The sequence below is a fragment of the Lycium ferocissimum genome, chromosome 8, assembly GCF_029784015.1.
Source record: "Lycium ferocissimum isolate CSIRO_LF1 chromosome 8, AGI_CSIRO_Lferr_CH_V1, whole genome shotgun sequence".
Lineage (NCBI taxonomy): Eukaryota > Viridiplantae > Streptophyta > Magnoliopsida > Solanales > Solanaceae > Lycium > Lycium ferocissimum.
Genome location: NC_081349.1, coordinates 8,624,166 through 8,642,585, shown reverse-complemented (window position 1 = coordinate 8,642,585; position 18,420 = coordinate 8,624,166). Strand labels below are relative to the sequence as shown.

The window sequence follows — 18,420 nt, the reverse complement described above, 5'->3', positions numbered from 1 at the left end:
GGGAGCTGCTTAAGCTCCAACTTGGGTGGCTCAATGATCGAAGGCTTTGTTGGCGGAGTTGTTCTATTTTCTAGATCAAGATTTAGCTTTTTTGGGTGGTAAGAATATGAACCCAACCCAACAAGTGAACTGTCTCCACATAACCTTCCATGTCCTCAACATCAACGTTCACAAGAATACCAGCTAGAGCTTCACCCAAACTTTCTTCTTCCATCTTGAAATCCACCGCTTCATCAACAACATCAAATGAATCAATTACCGAAATTCTCTCGTAAGCACTTGGTAACTTCATCCCCTTGCTAGCCTGAAAAGTAACTTCTTCATCGTTGACTCATAACTTAATTTCATTTTTCTCTGAATCCATCAAAGCTCTCCTTGTAGCAAGGAAAAGTCTCCCCAGAATAATAGGAATGTCCCCTATCAACAGCACAGTTAAGAATCACAAAATCAGTGGGCAACATAAATTCACCAACCCGCACAAGCACATCATCAACCACACCAACAGGCCTTTTGATAGACCTATCATCCATCTGCAACCTCATAGTAGTTAGCCTTGGTACCCCCAAACCTGATTGTTTGTATATAGCAAGGGGCATCAAATTATTACTCGCCCCATTATCACACAAAGCACGAGCAAAATCATGGTGCCCAACAGAACAGGGAATGGTAAACGCCGCGCAGATTACTCTTTTTCTGAACAGTAGTAGTTGAGATGATGGAACTCACAGTGTGAGTCAAACTCACGGTTTCATGTTGAACCGTTTTCTTGGTCGTATGTCCTTCAAATATTTAGCAAAATCAGGCATCTCCTTGACAACTTCCAAGAAGGGAAAATTTGGAGATAACTGCTTCAACTGATCATAAAACTTTTCGAACTTAGCATCTTCATTATTCTTTACCAACCTCTGAGGAAAGGGAGGTTTAGACTTGAAAAGATGAGTCAAAGGGCGGAGAGCCCCTTTTATAATCTGCTTGCTTGTGTTATCAGCTTCTTTCACAATCTCTGAAATATCAGCAACCTTCTTGTTAGTAGGATTCTCTTCAACAATAATGGGTGTTTGTACTGCACCTCTTCCTCTTCATCTATCGGCTCAAGATCAACCACCTTCTTATCAGTCTCTTGGAGTATTTTACCACTCCTAGTAGTGATGGCAAAGACACGATCTATACCGCCTCCCCCATTCTTCGGATTTGAAATAGTGTCACTCGGAAGTCCTCCCTTTTTAGGAGGGTGCTGCTCTCTAAAAATATCCCTCATCTGTGACTCAAGCTTCTGAATAGCCGCTGTATGGGAACCCACTGTCTCTGTTAGCCCAGATAAAGTCCTCTCAGACTTAGACCGGTTGCCAGAATCTTCTCAAGCATTGCTTCAACCTTCGAACTACCTTGCTCTGTTGACTGCCCTTTCAGTAGTATATAAGGATTTGACCTCTTGTTCCCAAAGTTGTTACTGTTATTGTAGCTCCCTTGGTTCGCACCACCATAATTATTATTGTAGTTCCCTGAGTTGTTATAAGCACCTTGACCTTGTTGAGGTCTCCAATGTTTCTGATACTGGTAACCACCCTGGTAGTTCTGTCTTTGATAACCCCCTTGAGAATTATTCACATAGTTAGCATCTTCAAACTTGAGTCTGGTACATCCCTTTTGGCATAACTGTATCATCCTCACAAACATTTACCTTCTTAATCTGGGTTTCGTCAAACTTCTTTGTTAGCAAGAAAATATTATTGGCAAGCTCTGCCAATGTTTGTTGGGTATCTAAATTCTCGTTTACCATATTTTGGATCATAGCACTACCGTAAGGTACAACTGGGACCAGGGATAGCTTAACGGATAATTTTTTGAGTTTAAATAAAGGCTTAACTGCTTATATGTGTGTGTGAGTAACTTTGTGTCATTCTAATGAGTATTAGACCTGCAGTTTGCTTCTGTCTATACTATATATATGTATTCCAGTCTCATACCATATCTTTGTGTCTCGCCTTTTTGTTTTGTCTACCCCCATGCTTCTGTGTTTCAACTGTAATTGTTGTTCTTTGTCTTAAGGCACTACATATTGTCTATGTCATGAAACTGTTAAGTGTGAATGTTGTTCTATTATTCTTTTATGAGTGTTGTTGTATATGGTTGAGATATCAAGGAAAGTTTGGCATTTGGTTTAGCCTTCCCCTGATAGTCAGCCATGCCTAAGGTCCAAGAAACCTTTTTCGATCTTGTGCGGCATCGGGAATAAGGATGGTGATAACCACCCAGGGCTGCCTGCACATCTACCAAATAAGGCCCAATAGCATCTATATACAAATACCCTGGTTATATTACTTGTGAATGAATTTGATCCATGTGTATGTATATATTTACTTGTATGAAAAGTTCAGTAAATATAAACTAACCGGGTTCCTCTTTTTCCTCTTTCTCACTAAAGGCCCAATAGGAAAATTCTTTCAAAGATTTATTGAGTCCGAGAAAAGAAAGGGAAGCTAATATATATTGAAGGCCCATTCATAGGTGAAAATGACATGAAGGCCCAACCATGGGTGAGAATGGTTAACTAGGGGTTTGGTACACCCCTAGTCTATCCCTCATCCATTAGTTATGTTATTCCAGTTTTGTTAAAATGTTGTATTGTATTCGTACTTGTAAAAAAATCATATTATTATTGGAATCGGTTATGGTTTGAACTAGACATCGTAGGCAAACGGTGCATACGCTGTTTAGTTGGCTCTAGATCCTTAAACGATTTTCGAAACCGGGATTACGCGTTCTGATTTTTTAACTTAAATAAGGATTAATCAAGTTTTCAATAAGTTAAAGAGTAAGGGGACTAAGAGATTTTTAAGGTCAAATGGCATGATATTTTACTAAGAGACTTTTAAGGTCAAAATGGCATGATATTTTACTCAAAATAAAAGAGAGGAAGCACGTCGAACAATTTCTTTCAACAAGTGAAATGAACATGGTTTTTCTGGGTTTGAACTGGCAAAAGATAAAGTATTCTGGGCCAAAGCCCACATGATTTCTCTTTTAGAAATAGACGGCCAACGAAAATGGGTTAAACCTCGAACTGGATTTTCAAACGAGGAAAACGGATCTGGGCCTTACCCAGAAAAACTGAAAACTCCTTTTATAAATAAAATCATTTTACTCTAAGCCCAATTCATTTTCAAAAGTATGAATTCAACATATATCCAATTCATGAAAACCCCTTTTTTATAAACTGAAAATGGTCAAAATATACCTGTAATTGTAAAGGTTTTAAGTGAGACGTTCTAAACATATTATAAGTTCACCGGAGACCAAGTATGGATTAAGCATGAACAAGGAGGATATGTACTTACCCGTGTATACATGACAAAAAACAAAAATATTTCGTATTCTTTCTTTGCAAATAAAATATATACTATCCTTATACACAAAAGGAGATATTTCTTATCGGATGTTAATAAATCCGGACCTAATTTACCCGTATATAAGGGGATGCACTCAATTTTTCCAAATCAAATGATATGTAATAAATGACAATCTTTTATAAATGCGGGAATTAAACACTAAATGGACAGTTCATGCAAATACTCATACATTGGAATTCGAAGGTCAACCGAATAGTACAGATCCTTAATACTAGGGTGCCTGATGCCTTCCCTAGGGGATCACCAGAACCCTTACCTAGAACTTTGGATTATGAAGGATTTTTCACAGTGTATGAATAAACCCTCCAAACTGGTTTTCCTAATTTCCTAAAAATTAGGTGGCGACTTTTTTAAATCAAAGTTTGAAAGAGCACCAACAAGTCTGAAGTAGCTTTTTGAGCGCTAACCCCGCCCGCGAAATGCAAACCATAATAGGTAGATCACATTGGCTACCACTGTGGAGTTCGGGGACATATCAAGAGAGATTGTAGAAAGCGGCAGCGTGAAATGCTAACTCTTCTGGCCAAAGAAACAATCTGTCTACTCCTATTACTGCTAAGAATATGCCTGCTGGTAATACTAACAATGTTCCTAATGCTCATGGTAATGGGACTGGTAAAGTGGATGCTAACACCACTAATTGGGGACACGCTTGACTTTATGGTTTGGCTCGTAGAAAGGCAGCTGAAGCCTCAGATGCTATGGTCACAGGTATTCTCACTATTTGCTCTTTTGATGCGTATTCATTCATTGATCCGGGTTCAAATCTCTCTTATGTGATTCTATATTTTGCTCTTGATTTTGGGGTGGAGCGCAAACTATTGTTAGAACCCTTCTCTGTGGATATCCCTGCTGGTTTCCCGTTATTGCTTCTAGAGTTTATAGAAACTGTTTAGTTGTAGTTAAAGGCTGTGAGCCTACAGCTGACTTGTTTGAACTAGAGAATGGTAGATTTTGATGTGATTATGGGGATGGATTGGCTGTCCGCGTGCTATGAAAATGTGGGTTGTCGACATAAATTAGTTCTTTTTGAATCCCCTAATGAACCAGTCATGGTATGGAAAAGTGAAATTGCTAAGCCTCGAGGTAGGTTTATTTCTTATCTTAAGGCTCATAAAATGATCTCGAAGGGGTGTATTTATCATCTAGTTGTTGTCAATGACACTCAAGCTGTAGTACCCAAATTTGAGTTTGTTCCTATAGTTAATGAATTTCCTGAAGTATTTCTAGAAGATCTTACGGGTATTCCACCTGATAGAGTTATAGATTTTGGGATTGATGTTATTCTTGATACTCATCCTATCTCTATTCAACGATATCGTATGGCCCCGGTAGAGCTACGAGAATTGAAAGACTAATTGAAGGACTTGTTCGATAAAGGTTTTATTAGACCAAGTACCTTACCTTGGGGTGCTCTGGTCCTATTCGACAGAACTCTTAGAATGCGTGTTGATTATCGTCAGCTTAATAAGGTGACCATTAATAACAAGTATCCTTTGCCTAGGATAGATGACATCTTCTACCAACTTCAGTGTGCTAAGTTTTTTTCCAAGATTTATTTGAGGTCTGGGTATCACCAGCTGAAAATAAAGGAGCAGGATATTCCAAAAATAGCTTTTCGTACTCGTTATGGACACTTTGAATTTTTGGTGATGTCCTTTGGTCAGACTAATGCACCTGCTATGTTTATGGACTTGATTAATAGGGTATTCAAATCTTTCCTTGGTCGTTTCATTATTGTGTTTACTGATGATATCCTTGTGTATTCGAAGAGTCGGGAGGATAATGCAGGTCACCTGAGAATAACCTTGAAAATGGTCAAGGAGAAAAACTTTGTGCGAAATTTTCTAAGTTTGAGTTTCGGTTTAACTCTGTGGCATTCTAGGGCCATGTAGTGTCTAGAGAAGGTATCAAAGTTGATCCTCAAAAAAATTCGGCAATCAAGGACTGGCCAAGACCCCCAATGCAACAAAAATTTGTAGCTTCTTGGGTCTGGTAAGTTACAAACGGAATTTGTGGATTGTTTCTCATCTATAGCGCACCACCGACTAAATTGAATCAAAATTCTGCTAAGTTCTAATGGTCCGAAGCCTGTGAAAAGAGCTTTTAAGAGCTTAAGGTGAGATTGACTTCGGCTCCTGTTTTGACTCTACCTTCAGGGTCTGGTGGCTATGTATTTTATTGTGATACTTCTAGAAATGTTTTGGGTTGTATGTTGATGCATAATGGTAAGAAGATTGCCTATGCTTCGCGACAGTTGAAGAAGCATGAGAAGAAATGGCTGCTTTGGTTTTCGCTTTAAAGATTTGGTGTCACTACTTGTATGGTGAACACTATGATGGCTTCACTGATCACAAAAGCTTACAATTATCTTCAAGCAGTGAGAGTTGAATTTCAGACAAAGGAGATGGTTAGAGTTGTTGTAATATTACAACTTGAACATCTTGTATCATCCTAGTAAAGTGAATGTTGTTGTGAATGTTTTGAGTCGAAAATCTATGGGTATGTTAGCATATTTTGCATGCTCAGGATATGCAGATGGGTAGGCAAATTCAAAGACTTTCTAGTCTTGGAGTCCCACTCGATGAAATTTAAAATGGGGAGCTAGTAGGAATTACGCAAGCGTGATTTGATATTGTGGAGAGAATTAAGTCCAAGCAATATGAAGATGGACTTCTGATGAAGCTGCGAGATAGGGTGGAGAAGGGTGAGTACACTTCATTCACCGTTGGTGCCAACGACGAAGTCTTAAGGTTGCAAAGACACTTTTGCTCCCCTGATGTTGATGCTCTCCGACAAAAGTTGATGGTGGAAGATCATAGTTCCAAATATTCTGTGCATCCGGGATCCACAAAGATGTATAAAGATTTGAAGCAACACTATTGGTGGAAAATCATGAAGGTAGATAGCTCCAACTTTGTAGCTAAGTGTTTGAACTCTCAGCTAGTGAAGGTTGAACACCAAAGGCCTAGTGGCTTAGCTCAGAATATCGAGATTCCCCAATGGAAGTGGGAGATGATTAGTATGGACTTTGTCATGCGTTTACCCCGCACAAAGGACAAGTTTGATTCTATTTAGGTGATCGTGGATAGACTCACCAAGTCTGCTCATTTTCTTCCTATAAAAACAACGGATATCGCATCGCATCCCGCCAAGTTATATTTAAAGAAAAAATTTAGATTACATGCGGTTCCAACACCATCATATCTAACAGAAGTACGCAATTCACGGCTCATTTCTGGAAATCGTTCCAAGATGGTTTGGGAACTCGAGTGAACTAGAGTACTGCCTTTCATCCTCAGATAGCAGGGAAGGTAGAGAGAACTATACAAACTCTGGAAGATATGTTACAAACATGTGCAATTGATTTTGGAAGTAATGAGGATGAACATCTACCTCTTGTTGAGTTTGCGTACAATAACAATTATCAGGCAAGTATCCAGATGGCTCCTTATGAAGCTATGTATGGAAGGCGTTGTAGATCTCCAATTGGGTGGTTTGAACCTACCAAAATAGAGCGATTGGGTCCTGATTTAGTTCACAAAATAATCGAGAAGGTGAACCTCATTATGCAACGACTCAAGCTAGCTCAGAGTCGATAGAAGTCTTATATGGATATGAGGCGTCGCAAGCTTGAGTTTTTTGTGGGAGACAAGGTATTCTTGAAGGTGTCATCAATGAAGAGAGTGATGTGATTTAGTAGAAAGGTTAAGCTAAGTTCTCTTTTTAATGGCCCTTATGATATTGTGAGAAGAAGTGAAAAGGTGGCTTACGAGTTAAAGTTACCATCTGAGATGGCTATGGTACATCCTGTGTTTCACATTTCGATGTTGAGGTTATATAAACCAGATCCTTCTCATGTCTTGACTTATGAAGAGATTGAAATTAACTAAGGTTTGTCTTATTAAAAAAAACCTGTGCAAATCTTAGATCGACGGGTTAGAAGGTTGAGGACGAAAGATGTAGCTTCAGTAAGAGTCCTATGGCGAAATCATGATACCGAAGAAGTGACTTGGGAAGCAGAGGAGGACATGAAGAAGAGATACCCTTACTTATTCCCTATTCTGGGTTTGTGTTAAACCTTCCAGTTATTAATTCTTACGAAAGTGTAGACTAGAGGTATGAATTCCTCCTTTTGTGTTTAGGCTTAAATGATCTAGCTGTGAGGAATCCTTGTGAGGGATAGGTTATTTTCTTTGGGTGGTTAGTTGTTATATTGTCTTTCGGGATAGATCTGCTTGCAAAAGAACTCTAGAAATTCTACAAAATTTGAGGTTTAGTGAAAAAATTTAGGCCATGACTTTCATTCGGAGATGAATGATCTTGAGAGAGGGATAATGTAACACTTTCTAAATTTGGTTTAGGTGTGAATGTGTATAATAAGTGTTGATGTGACATATTAGCTATGTGAGTCCTTTCAGGATGAATTTGGGTGAAAGATAGTTGTTTTGAAGTCAAACCAAATAGTGAAGTTCGAAAGAGTTCTTGAAATCGTCTAAGTCTGCGGTAGTCCTGATTTATTACCAATTTTTGGGTAGTTAATGTAATGACCCGTCCGGTCGTTATTTAATATTTCGCGAACCCATGCCCAATCTAGGTCGAGGGTCGTAAATAACAAGCTCCATGATGTGTTTTAAGGGTTGAGAGTGGGAAAAATCAATTTCGAAAAGAATTAGAAATTGCGGGCCATGGAAAAGAAGTGGACCGCTATCTTGGTCAGTGGACCGCCATAGCGGTACCGCTATAGCGGCGTAGTGACCGCCGCAGCAGTCCACGTGGGGTAATAACCCTATTTTGGTTATGTTATAGCCCGTATTTCGTGTGTTCGGATATTACGGGACGATGGTGAGAAGTTAACGATAAGACTATGACCTAAAGTAATTTTAATGTACGAGTTGCTAGGAATATTAATTATGAACATTGGTGTTATGGAAATATTGAGAAAGGCTAAGGGCAAGGAGAGAAATTCGCAGAATGGGCCATGAAAATAATGTGGAAGGTTAGGGACAAAATGGTAATATTTAGGAAAGTCGAGGGGCAAAATGGTCATTTCACGAGTAAGCAAGAAATGTCTTGAAAAAGGGCCATGTGGCCGAAAAAAAGGGGGAAAAGAAACAAAGAAAGGAATTAGTCATCTTTTGGGGAATTTGGAGAAAATTCAAGAAAAGAAAAGAAAAGTCAAGAAAAAAGAAGAAAAATCTAGAGAGGGGGGCATGTGCCCCTCACATGCATGCAATATGTATATATATATTTAAGAGGGGTGGTCATATTTTAAGAAAGAACAAGAAAGATGAAAAAAAAAAAAAGAGAGAAAGAGGGCCAAAGTTTCGGCCATGGCTAGAAAAATCTAGCCATGGAAATTTGATGAGGAAAAATTATTCCCTCCTAATATTCTAGCTCATTTGGAGGTCCTCTTTAACATGGAAGAGTTGTTGGAGCAAGAAACCCCCTCTTTGTTGCAAGTTCATGATCATAATTAAAGGAGAAGTTGAAGGAAAAAAGGTAAGAATCCAATCTTCTTATATGTATTATGGATGGTTATGCATGTTGTGATGTATAGAAATGAATGAAAAGTATGGAAGTGTTATGTGTTGTATTGGCCGAATGATGTGTTGTTATGTAGAAAAGATGAAATGATTTTATTTACTAGTTTGATGGTTGAGTTGTGAATTCTATAATGTAAAATGGATGAGAAACATGAGATCATGCATGTTAAAGTTGTAGCTATGTGTGTGGTGTGGTGGCCGAGTGGCATAGTGTTGTGTGGAGGTGATGAGTTAATTTTTATTTAGTAATTTAATTGTTGTGTTGTGGATTTCATGATGAAAAATGAGAACTTAAGGGGTTAAAAATAAAGTTGTGTTTGTTTGTGGATTATGGAAGGAGTTAGTGTGACTTTGGTGTGGTTCCTTATAATTGCATGAATAATATTGTAAATGTGTGGTGGTTATATTTCATGAATATGGAAGAAAGGAAACGTCGTTGGATTATGTAAAAAGAGTTACTAATGTTGGAATGTATGTTGAATGGAATGTTAATGTTGTTGATAAGAATTGTTGGTATTGTTGATAGTTTGGCGGGTTGAATTCCCGGGATTGTTGTTGATTAGAATTGGCCAAGTTGAACTTGGTGGGATGGAGTATTTACATAAGGAAATGCTAGAAATCCGAGCCGAAATTTCGGTAGACAAATGTCATCTTAAGATTCAAATTCGAAATGCTCTAATTAAGTTTTGGTAAATATGACCAATTTGTAGATTTTGGCGGATTTGCAACTTGAATTTGGAATAGCATAAGGAGCGGAAAAAGGTATGTAAGACTTCACTTTTCTTCTTTGGCATGTCTTAGACATAATAGGCTTGAATACGTGCCTCGGGGACGATTCCTTTCCTAGAAATCCAAGATTGAAATCAGTTACTATTCATTCAGTAGAATTGAAGCAAATGTTCACGAAAAGTGGAAAGAAGTGCCTAAACATCTAGAACTCGCACAAGTAGGACCCGACTACCCTAAAACTCTCATGAGTAATGTCATGAAATGTATTATACGTAAATTGTATACGCCGCCTCATTTGACCGAGGTAGGCCCACTATTCCCGAATTCCCTCTTATTGTCCCATTAGGCTTGATTCCGTACTATAGCTGATGGAAGTTCATGGCTATCATTCCGACTACCAAACAATAGCTGTGTTGACTAAACCCTTGACCCCATGGTATGATTTTCCTTCCTAAAAGTTTACAAGTGTTTTCCAAAATATCCCTTTTTCTTCAAAAACCAAGTTTTACAATATTGAAAGTCTTAATGACAAAAACGACGACTACGGTTCTTTGATGATAATGATGAGGCCAGATATGAGAAGAAGTATATGATGACTATGGGGTCGGGTGCCCATCACACCCTAGTAAGACCGGGGTGTGACAAAGTGGTATCAGAGCAGGTCGGTCCAAGGGTTGTCTGCAAAGTCGTGTCCGGCAGAGTCCTGTTTATGGGTGTGAAGCCGGCCACATTTATAAACAGGAGGCTGCGGGGCATCTAGGAATTATTGACCTTCTTTCTGTCATGAAATCGTGCGATAGAGCCAAGTCATAGGAGATAAGATCCCTTATACTAATCGTGGAATTCCGCAGGCATCCAGTATCGGCGGAAAAAGGTGGGGGATAACATGAAAGTCAAAAGAGGTAGGACTGGATGGATATATTTGTTCTGTTATGTGAAGCTGGGAGCCAGATAAGAAAATAGATATACACCAGGCGGAAAGTGAATATTGAGAAGAGAAAGGGTAAAACGGTAAATGTAAAAGAAAGGACGTATTACGAAAATGTTTCGGAAGCTGTAAGACTTCGACTTGATCCAGAACATGTAATAAAGGCCATGTGAGGAAACGGACGCGAAAGTATCAGCCTTAAGACATCGGATTCCAGCAAAGTTTCGAGGTTAAGCGTGCTCAGGTGGGAGGATGGGTGACCCCCTGGGAAGTTTGCAAGAAATTTTACATATTCGGGCATAAGAGACAAATGAGAAGTTAGGGTAGCTTAAGGTAAGTTCGAGTATACGGAATGGCTGGAAGCCATACGGGGTCACACAAAATGAGGTAGGTTAGACCGGAGAACGGACAGGGAATGCGTCACAGTTCCGGAAAGTTGGATAGGCTTGAATAGTGTTTGGAAGTACTTTATGGGTTAGTTGATAGTAAATATATATATATGTGTATATGACTGTGTAGAATGCTTTACATGTGATTATATCGATAGATACGGGAGTTCCAGCAACCGGCGCTACGGTTAGGAAGGCGCTAAACGGTAAAAGGATACCGAAGTTCGAGTGACGATAAATAATAAAGGGTATAGGTGCTACAAGGTAAGTTGCTATTGCTCTACCACAAGCTTAAGGCTTGAGAGTCTAGTGCGGAGATAGTTGCAAAGGAAAGAGAGTGAGTTCATGGAAGGCAAGGAGATCAACAAGTCGGGAAAAGTGAAAAGTAAGAAAGCTTAGTGAGGGAAACCTCGAGAGAAGCTATCGACAAAGCGCGAGATTGTTTGGGTAAGGACTCAAAGTAGACATGTGAAAAAGGAATAGTAACTACGATGGGGAGAGATATGGACACCCAGCTACAGCACAAATGCGCAGTCAAGGAAGAATTACGAACAAGCGAACTAAGGAAGCGAAAGGACGAATAGTGGATGGGAATGTGGACAAAAGGATGATGTAGGTAGGAGGTAAAAGAAAAACTCAGGATAAGAAGTTTCTGGGATGTCAGGCATGGAGTTGGAAGGAAGATGAGAAATAAGGTATAAACGAAGACTTTATAGAAAGATTGTTGGTATGAGGAGCCCCTTAAAGGGGGGGAGACCAAAATGGAAAAGAAAGGACCCGGAAAGAACAAGGATGATGAGGTGACGCAATGAGTGAGAAAAAAAAAAAACCTATGACGAGGAGCAAGGACTTATGGAAAGGTCAAGGAGTTTGATAGTAAGGAAAGAAGGATAACAGATATGGAATGGACGTGGAGAAGGGGGCAACTACAAAGGGACCCCCTCCCGAAGTGTTATAACACCCTATAGGAGCAGTTGAACATTCAAGGACGAATGTTCTAAAGAGGAGGAGGATGTTATAGCCCGTATTTCGTGTGTTCGGATATTACGGGACGATGGTGAGAAGTTAACGATAAGACTATGACCTAAAGTAATTTTAATGTACAAGTTGCTAGGAATATTAATTATGAACATTGGTGTTATGGAAATATTGAGAAAGGCTAAGGGCAAGGAGAGAAATTCGCAGAATGGGCCATGGAAATAATGTGGAAGGTTAGGGACAAAATGGTAATATTTAGGAAAGTCGAGGGGCAAAATGGTCATTTCACGAGTAAGCAAGAAATGTCTTGAAAAAGGGCCATGTGGCCGAAAAAAAGGGGAAAAGAAACAAAGAAAGGAATTAGTCATCTTTTGGGGAATTTGGAGAAAATTCAAGAAAAGAAAAGAAAAGTCAAGAAAAAAGAAGAAAAATCTAGAGAGGGGGGCATGTGCCCCTCACATGCATGCAATATGTATATATATATATAAGAGGGGTGGTCATATTTTAAGAAAGAACAAGAAAGATGAAAAAAAAAAAGAGAAAGAGGGCCAAAGTTTCGGCCATGGCTAGAAAAATCTAGCCATGGAAATTTGATGAGGAAAAATTATTCCCTCCTAATATTCTAGCTCATTTGGAGGTCCTCTTTAACATGGAAGAGTTGTTGGAGCAAGAAACCCCCTCTTTGTTGCAAGTTCATGATCATAATTAAAGGAGAAGTTGAAGGAAAAAAGGTAAGAATCCAATCTTCTTATATGTATTATGGATGGTTATGCATGTTGTGATGTATAGAAATGAATGAAAAGTATGGAAGTGTTATGTGTTGTATTGGCCGAATGATGTGTTGTTATGTAGAAAAGATGAAATGATTTTATTTACTAGTTTGATGGTTGAGTTGTGAATTCTATAATGTAAAATGGATGAGGAACATGAGATCATGCATGTTAAAGTTGTAGCTATGTGTGTGGTGTGGTGGCCGAGTGGCATAGTGTTGTGTGGAGGTGATGAGTTAATTTTTATTTAGTAATTTAATTGTTGTGTTGTGGATTTCATGATGAAAAATGAGAACTTAAGGGGTTAAAAATAAAGTTGTGTTTGTTTGTGGATTATGGAAGGAGTTAGTGTGACTTTGGTGTGGTTCCTTATAATTGCATGAATAATATTGTAAATGTGTGGTGGTTATATTTCATGAATATGGAAGAAAGGAAACGTCGTTGGATTATGTAAAAAGAGTTACTAATGTTGGAATGTATGTTGAATGGAATGTTAATGTTGTTGATAAGAATTGTTGGTATTGTTGATTAGAATTGGCCAAGTTGAACTTGGTGGGATGGAGTATTTACAGGGGAAATGCTGCCGAAATTTCGGTAGACAAATGTCATCTTAAGATTCAAATTCGAAATGCTCTAATTAAGTTTTGGTAAATATGACCAATTTGTAGATTTTGGCGGATTTGCAACTTGAATTTGGAATAGCATAAGGAGCGGAAAAAGGTATGTAAGACTTCACTTTCCTTCTTTGGCATGTCTTAGACATAATAGGCTTGAATACGTGCCTCGGGGACGATTCCTTTCCTAGAAATCCGAGATTGAAATCAGTTACTATTCATTCAAAAGAGAGAATTGAAGCAAATGTTCACGAAAAGTGGAAAGAAGTGCCTAAACATCTAGAACTCGCACAAGTAGGACCCGACTACCCTAAAACTCTCATGAGTAATGTCATGAAATGTATTATACGTAAATTGTGTACGCCGCCTCATTTGACCGAGGTAGGCCCACTATTCCCGAATTCCCTCTTATTGTCCCATTAGGCTTGATTTCGTACTATAGCCGATGGAAGTTCATGGTTATCATTCCGACTACCAAACAATAGTCGTGTTGACTAAACCCTTGACCCCAAGGTATGATTTTCCTTCCTAAAAGTTTACAAGTGTTTTCCAAAATATCCCTTTTTCTTCAAAAACCAAGTTTTACAATATTGAAAGTCTTAATGACAAAAACGACGACTACGGTTCTTTGATGATAATGATGAGGCCAGATATGAGAAGAAGTATATGATGAATATGGGGTCGGGTGCCCATCACACCCTAGTAAGACCGGGGTGTGACAGGTTACCTAGTTTATTTTTCTCTCTTTTTTTAACAAAATACTCTTAAGGGCTGCTCCTAGGGTTCCATATGAGAGAAACCTTGACACCAAGAAAAATAAACCTTTCTAATTTCCTCCCCACCAATCCCTACGAATATTATCGCTCTTGGATTTGGATGAAGGCTAATAAAACGAGCAATTCATGGAGATTCGATTAGGTGTTCGTCAACAAGGTAGGTTACGATTTACTTGAGTTAGAATTTGATTAGTGAATCGTACATACTTTTAGAGTTGACGGGAGACTGCATGATTAGGTCTTCGGACATGGAGTTTGGATGGACATACTCTTTAATGTGGCTAAAATATTGTGTAACTGATAGCTAGGATAATAATGACTTATTATTAATAGAAAGTGTTGTTATCACTGAGGGGTACTTCGTGTTTAATTTATGCACCCTAAAAGTTGGTGATTTCCGTCCTTATACTCGATTGTGTTAAATATTGACATGGTTGTTTTCCTTGGAAACAAGAGATTTGTATTGAAAGAACTATATTGAGTTGGACTAGCACTATGCCATCAAGGGCAGGATTTATGATTGGTTTGATATATATATATATATATATATATATATATATATATATATATATATATATATATATATATACACACATTGCATTGCATGGTTTTATGAGGAAATACATGTTGCAAGCAAGGCTGAGTGTGGGCATTGTGTTACCTAGTCTTGTGGCCGTTGAGTTGAATAGGTGGAATATGTATATGATTTGGTCCCACGTTTGAGGTTCGTTCCGAAGGGGAGGTTTCTGCTTGGGTCCGAGGAGTATTTCGGAACAAGTGGTACATGGACACCATCGGTCCCTGCAGGTCATGACTACTGAGAAATGACATCAGATAGCATGTATGTACAGTGTGTTTGGGCCCTTGCATCGCATTTTGCATTTCACTACATCTCATATTTCTATGATATACATGTGTGTACTACTGTCTTGATATTGCATATTCATCTTTATGTTTTCGTTGAGAGTTTGGGTGTAGAGGGGATAAAAATAAGATAAGTATAGTAGTGGATTTTCAGACAGTGCCCCACTCCCGAGGGGCATCGTATTGTAGTAAGTAAAATTGAGTAGGTGAACTTTGTGGATAAAAAGAGGTAGAAGCTAGAGTATATGATGCGTATGGAGACGAGAGTTGATATGTTGGATGAAAGGAAGGGAATGGTTGTGACTGAGTAGAATACCCGTAACTTTTGGAAATAAAAGAAGTGAACAGTGAGAGTGGAAAGGTAAGTGTTGAGGATGTAATAACCTTTATTGAGAATCTTGAGGTTCATTGGCTTATCTGTTTATCTTATCGACTTTATATTATGCTGCGTGAACTACTATTAGTCGACCTATGATGCTTACCAGTACGTGTAGTGTTCTGATACTACTCTTGCTACGCCCTTTTTATGTGTAGATATGTTGCAGGTTTTAGTTGAAATTTCGACGTGTGGAATTATCAGGCATCCCCTACAACCTCGCTCATCTCACTCCAGGCAGAGGCTGTGTCATTTATTTTGTCTTCCTGTACTGTAGGAGCTCTTGTACCTGTCTAATCTAGATTCTGGAAATTTCTTTTTAGTTTTATTGGGTTTAAAACAGAGTCTGTACGAAACTTTTGCTTTAATTTTGTGATTTTTGGAAGATTGTTGTCGCAACTGTTTAAATGTTGGGTTTAGTTGGTAAAGGTTCGCCTACTAGGTTAGAAATATGGTAGGTGCCCGCATGACTCGTGGGTTGGGTCGTGACAGTTAAACTAGTAATCTGTGAAAATTCAATACAACAAAGTTGTATATCTTTGAAATACCTTTTCATCCATAGAAGGTGGATCTCGAACGGATCTTTGTGCTAGGAGTTATGCCCATTTTACTGAACATTATCGATAAAGTTGAAAAATGTGAAATTTTGACTAAGTGTGAAAATGGACCTAGGAGCTTGCTAAGCTAAGCTTAAAGCGAGATAGGATCAGGCTTTAGACCTCGCTTAGCGAGGTGTAGGGTCCCAAAATAAAACTTTTAGAAAAATTGGCTAAGTATAAAATGGATCTAGGAGCTCGCTACGCTAAGCTCAAAGCGAGATAGGGTCATGCTATAGACCTCGCTCAACGTGATGTAGGGTCCAAAATGCCCCATCCTATAAATTCGACACGTAACTCAAAATTTTATTTATCAGACATTTCAACTTCGTAGAAAACATAACTCAAAATTTCATTTATCAGACATTTCAACTCGTAGAAAACCCTTGAAGGATGACTTTTGAGGGCAAACAACCCAAAGGCTTCCCCAACACATCTAAGGTAAGTTCTTGACCAATTCCTATGATTTTTACCTTAATCTAACCAAAATTAACACTAGAAACCTCACCTATTCCATAGATTGTGAAAATTCGATTTAAGAACATGGAAGAGGAAAGTTGTTAGGAATTCATTGTGAGGTAAGTTTTTGAAATTTAAGTATAATTATGGGGATTATTTTGGGTTTATATACGGATATATCCCGTATTTTGTTCATTGGGACAATCCGGTTTAACTATGATAAGTTAGGGACAAAACCATTCCGGGATACGAAGTCGAGACTTTTAACCTTCGATTTTGGTTCAAGACATAAGTTGTTCATGAACTTGGAGGCATGGAACATTTGGGAAAATTTGGGACCAAAAGTGGAATATTTGGAAGTTTGAAATTCATGAAAATTGGCCATGTTGGCCATGTGGCTTGAATTGGTCCCACACACTTTGTGGACAATTTTAATTGGTCCAACACATGTGTGTGGGCCATGGACACTTGTGCAATTTGTGTGGGAGCTTAAAAGATGACTTCTAAGTCATCTCTCCTCATTTCCAACACTTAGAAAAAAAAAACACAAGAAGTTGAAGAGCAAGAAGGAGCTCTCGGCCAAGAGGGGAAAAATCCAAGTAAAAAATTAGCCATCCCAAAAATATTTCTTTGATGCAAATCCACTAATTGGAGGTCCCTAAGTAGCGTGGAAGTGTTGTTTGGATCATCAAACCATCCGTTTTGTAGATCGCAAACCCTAGCCTATTTGTGAAGTTGAAGAAGAAAGGTAAGATTTAATCATTTTTTATGTGTTATGAATGGTGTATGCATGTTGTAGTATGTTGAAATGGATGAAAATCATGAAATATGGTATGTTGGAGTTGAGGCCGTGTGTGTGTGGTATGGCCGTGTAAGTGTGTGTGTTGTGTTGAAGTGATGAGTCAATTTTATGTAGCATGTTTAGTTGTGTAGTGTGAAGAAAAGAATGAGAATCATCAATATGTGCATGTGTAGTGTTACCTAAAATGGGTCGAGTAGTATGAAAAAGAATGAATTAATGTTGCTTAGTGTTTTAGTTGTTGTTGTTATGTGGATTCTATGTTGGAAATGAGAGTTTAATGACTCAAGATTGATGTTGTAATTGTATGGGCTGATTTGGAGAATTATGCGTATTTAATGTAATTTTTATATTTAAGAGAATGACATTGTTAGAATGTGGATTGTTGGTGCAAATCATGATTTGGAAGTGAGGGATGTGTTATGGATGTGTTCTCGGGTTGGAAATGTTTTTTCGGGTGAGTTGGAGTATTATTTGGGGTGTTTGAAATGTTGTATGAATTGCTTAAAACGTCTTTGAATATTGTTGGTATGGGTTCGGGTTAGTATTTGAATGTATAAGCGTTGATGTTGGCTTGAAGGTAAGCCATTGAATTGAATATATTGAAAGTTGTTGAATAATGTAAAAGAGAGTTACTAATGTTATATTGCCTTTCGGATTGATTATTAATGTTGCTAGGTTGGTTGTTGTTGTTGTTGGTGTTGATTTGGCCGAGTTAAATTCTCGGGGTTGGTCTATTTACAGGGGAAATGCTGCCCAAATTTCTGTAGAATTAAGGGCTAGTTTGGAATTAAATGCCCAAATGGTTATAGCTAATGTTCGGCATATTATGACTTATTTGTAGACCTTGGGAAGCCCGAGACGTAGGTTGGAATTAGCTTGAGTTGGATTAGCGTTGGGAGCGATCGAGGTATGTAAAGCGCAACCCTTCCTCTTTTGGCATGCCTTAGTTGTAAATAGGCTATGACACGAGCCTCGAGGGAAACTCTACTCTCGCGATCCGACCATGTCTGTGATTATTATCTGTTTCTTGGTCTTCGTATGTATGATATGACGAAATATTGGTCCCTATGTCTTTTGTATGACTAAGTTTCAAAAGTTGCATAAAAGTTTGGTTTTTAAAAGAGTTTTGCTCCTAAATGATTCCGAAAACTACGAAAGTCCGTAACTTTCACGGACGAACCGG

General features: G+C 38.5%; 1 protein-coding gene across 1 annotated transcript; it reads right to left on the bottom strand.

Annotated features, from left to right (window-relative positions):
• Nucleotides 1-344: 344 nt before the first annotated feature.
• LOC132065998 (uncharacterized) lies at nucleotides 345-1,677 on the bottom strand. Its single transcript, XM_059459407.1, has 4 exons — nucleotides 1,386-1,677; nucleotides 1,070-1,305; nucleotides 745-1,019; nucleotides 345-693 (listed from the first exon to the last, which is right to left on the bottom strand). The coding sequence occupies exons 1-4, from the start codon at nucleotides 1,675-1,677 to the stop codon at nucleotides 345-347; spliced, it is 1,152 nt and encodes a 383-aa protein (XP_059315390.1).
• Nucleotides 1,678-18,420: the final 16,743 nt, after the last annotated feature.

What these genes read in the sequence shown, in the direction of transcription:
- LOC132065998 (XM_059459407.1), bottom strand. Translation starts at nt 1,677, where the DNA reads ATGTTTGTGAGGATGATACAGTTATGCCAAAAGGGATGTACCAGACTC. An exon ending in CGATAGATGAAGAGGAAGAG is followed by an intron (nt 1,020 to 1,069) that starts GTGCAGTACAAA and finishes ACTAACAAGAAG; the next exon opens with GTTGCTGATATTTCAGAGAT. An exon ending in AAACGGTTCAACATGAAACC is followed by an intron (nt 694 to 744) that starts GTGAGTTTGACT and finishes ACTACTGTTCAG; the next exon opens with AAAAAGAGTAATCTGCGCGG.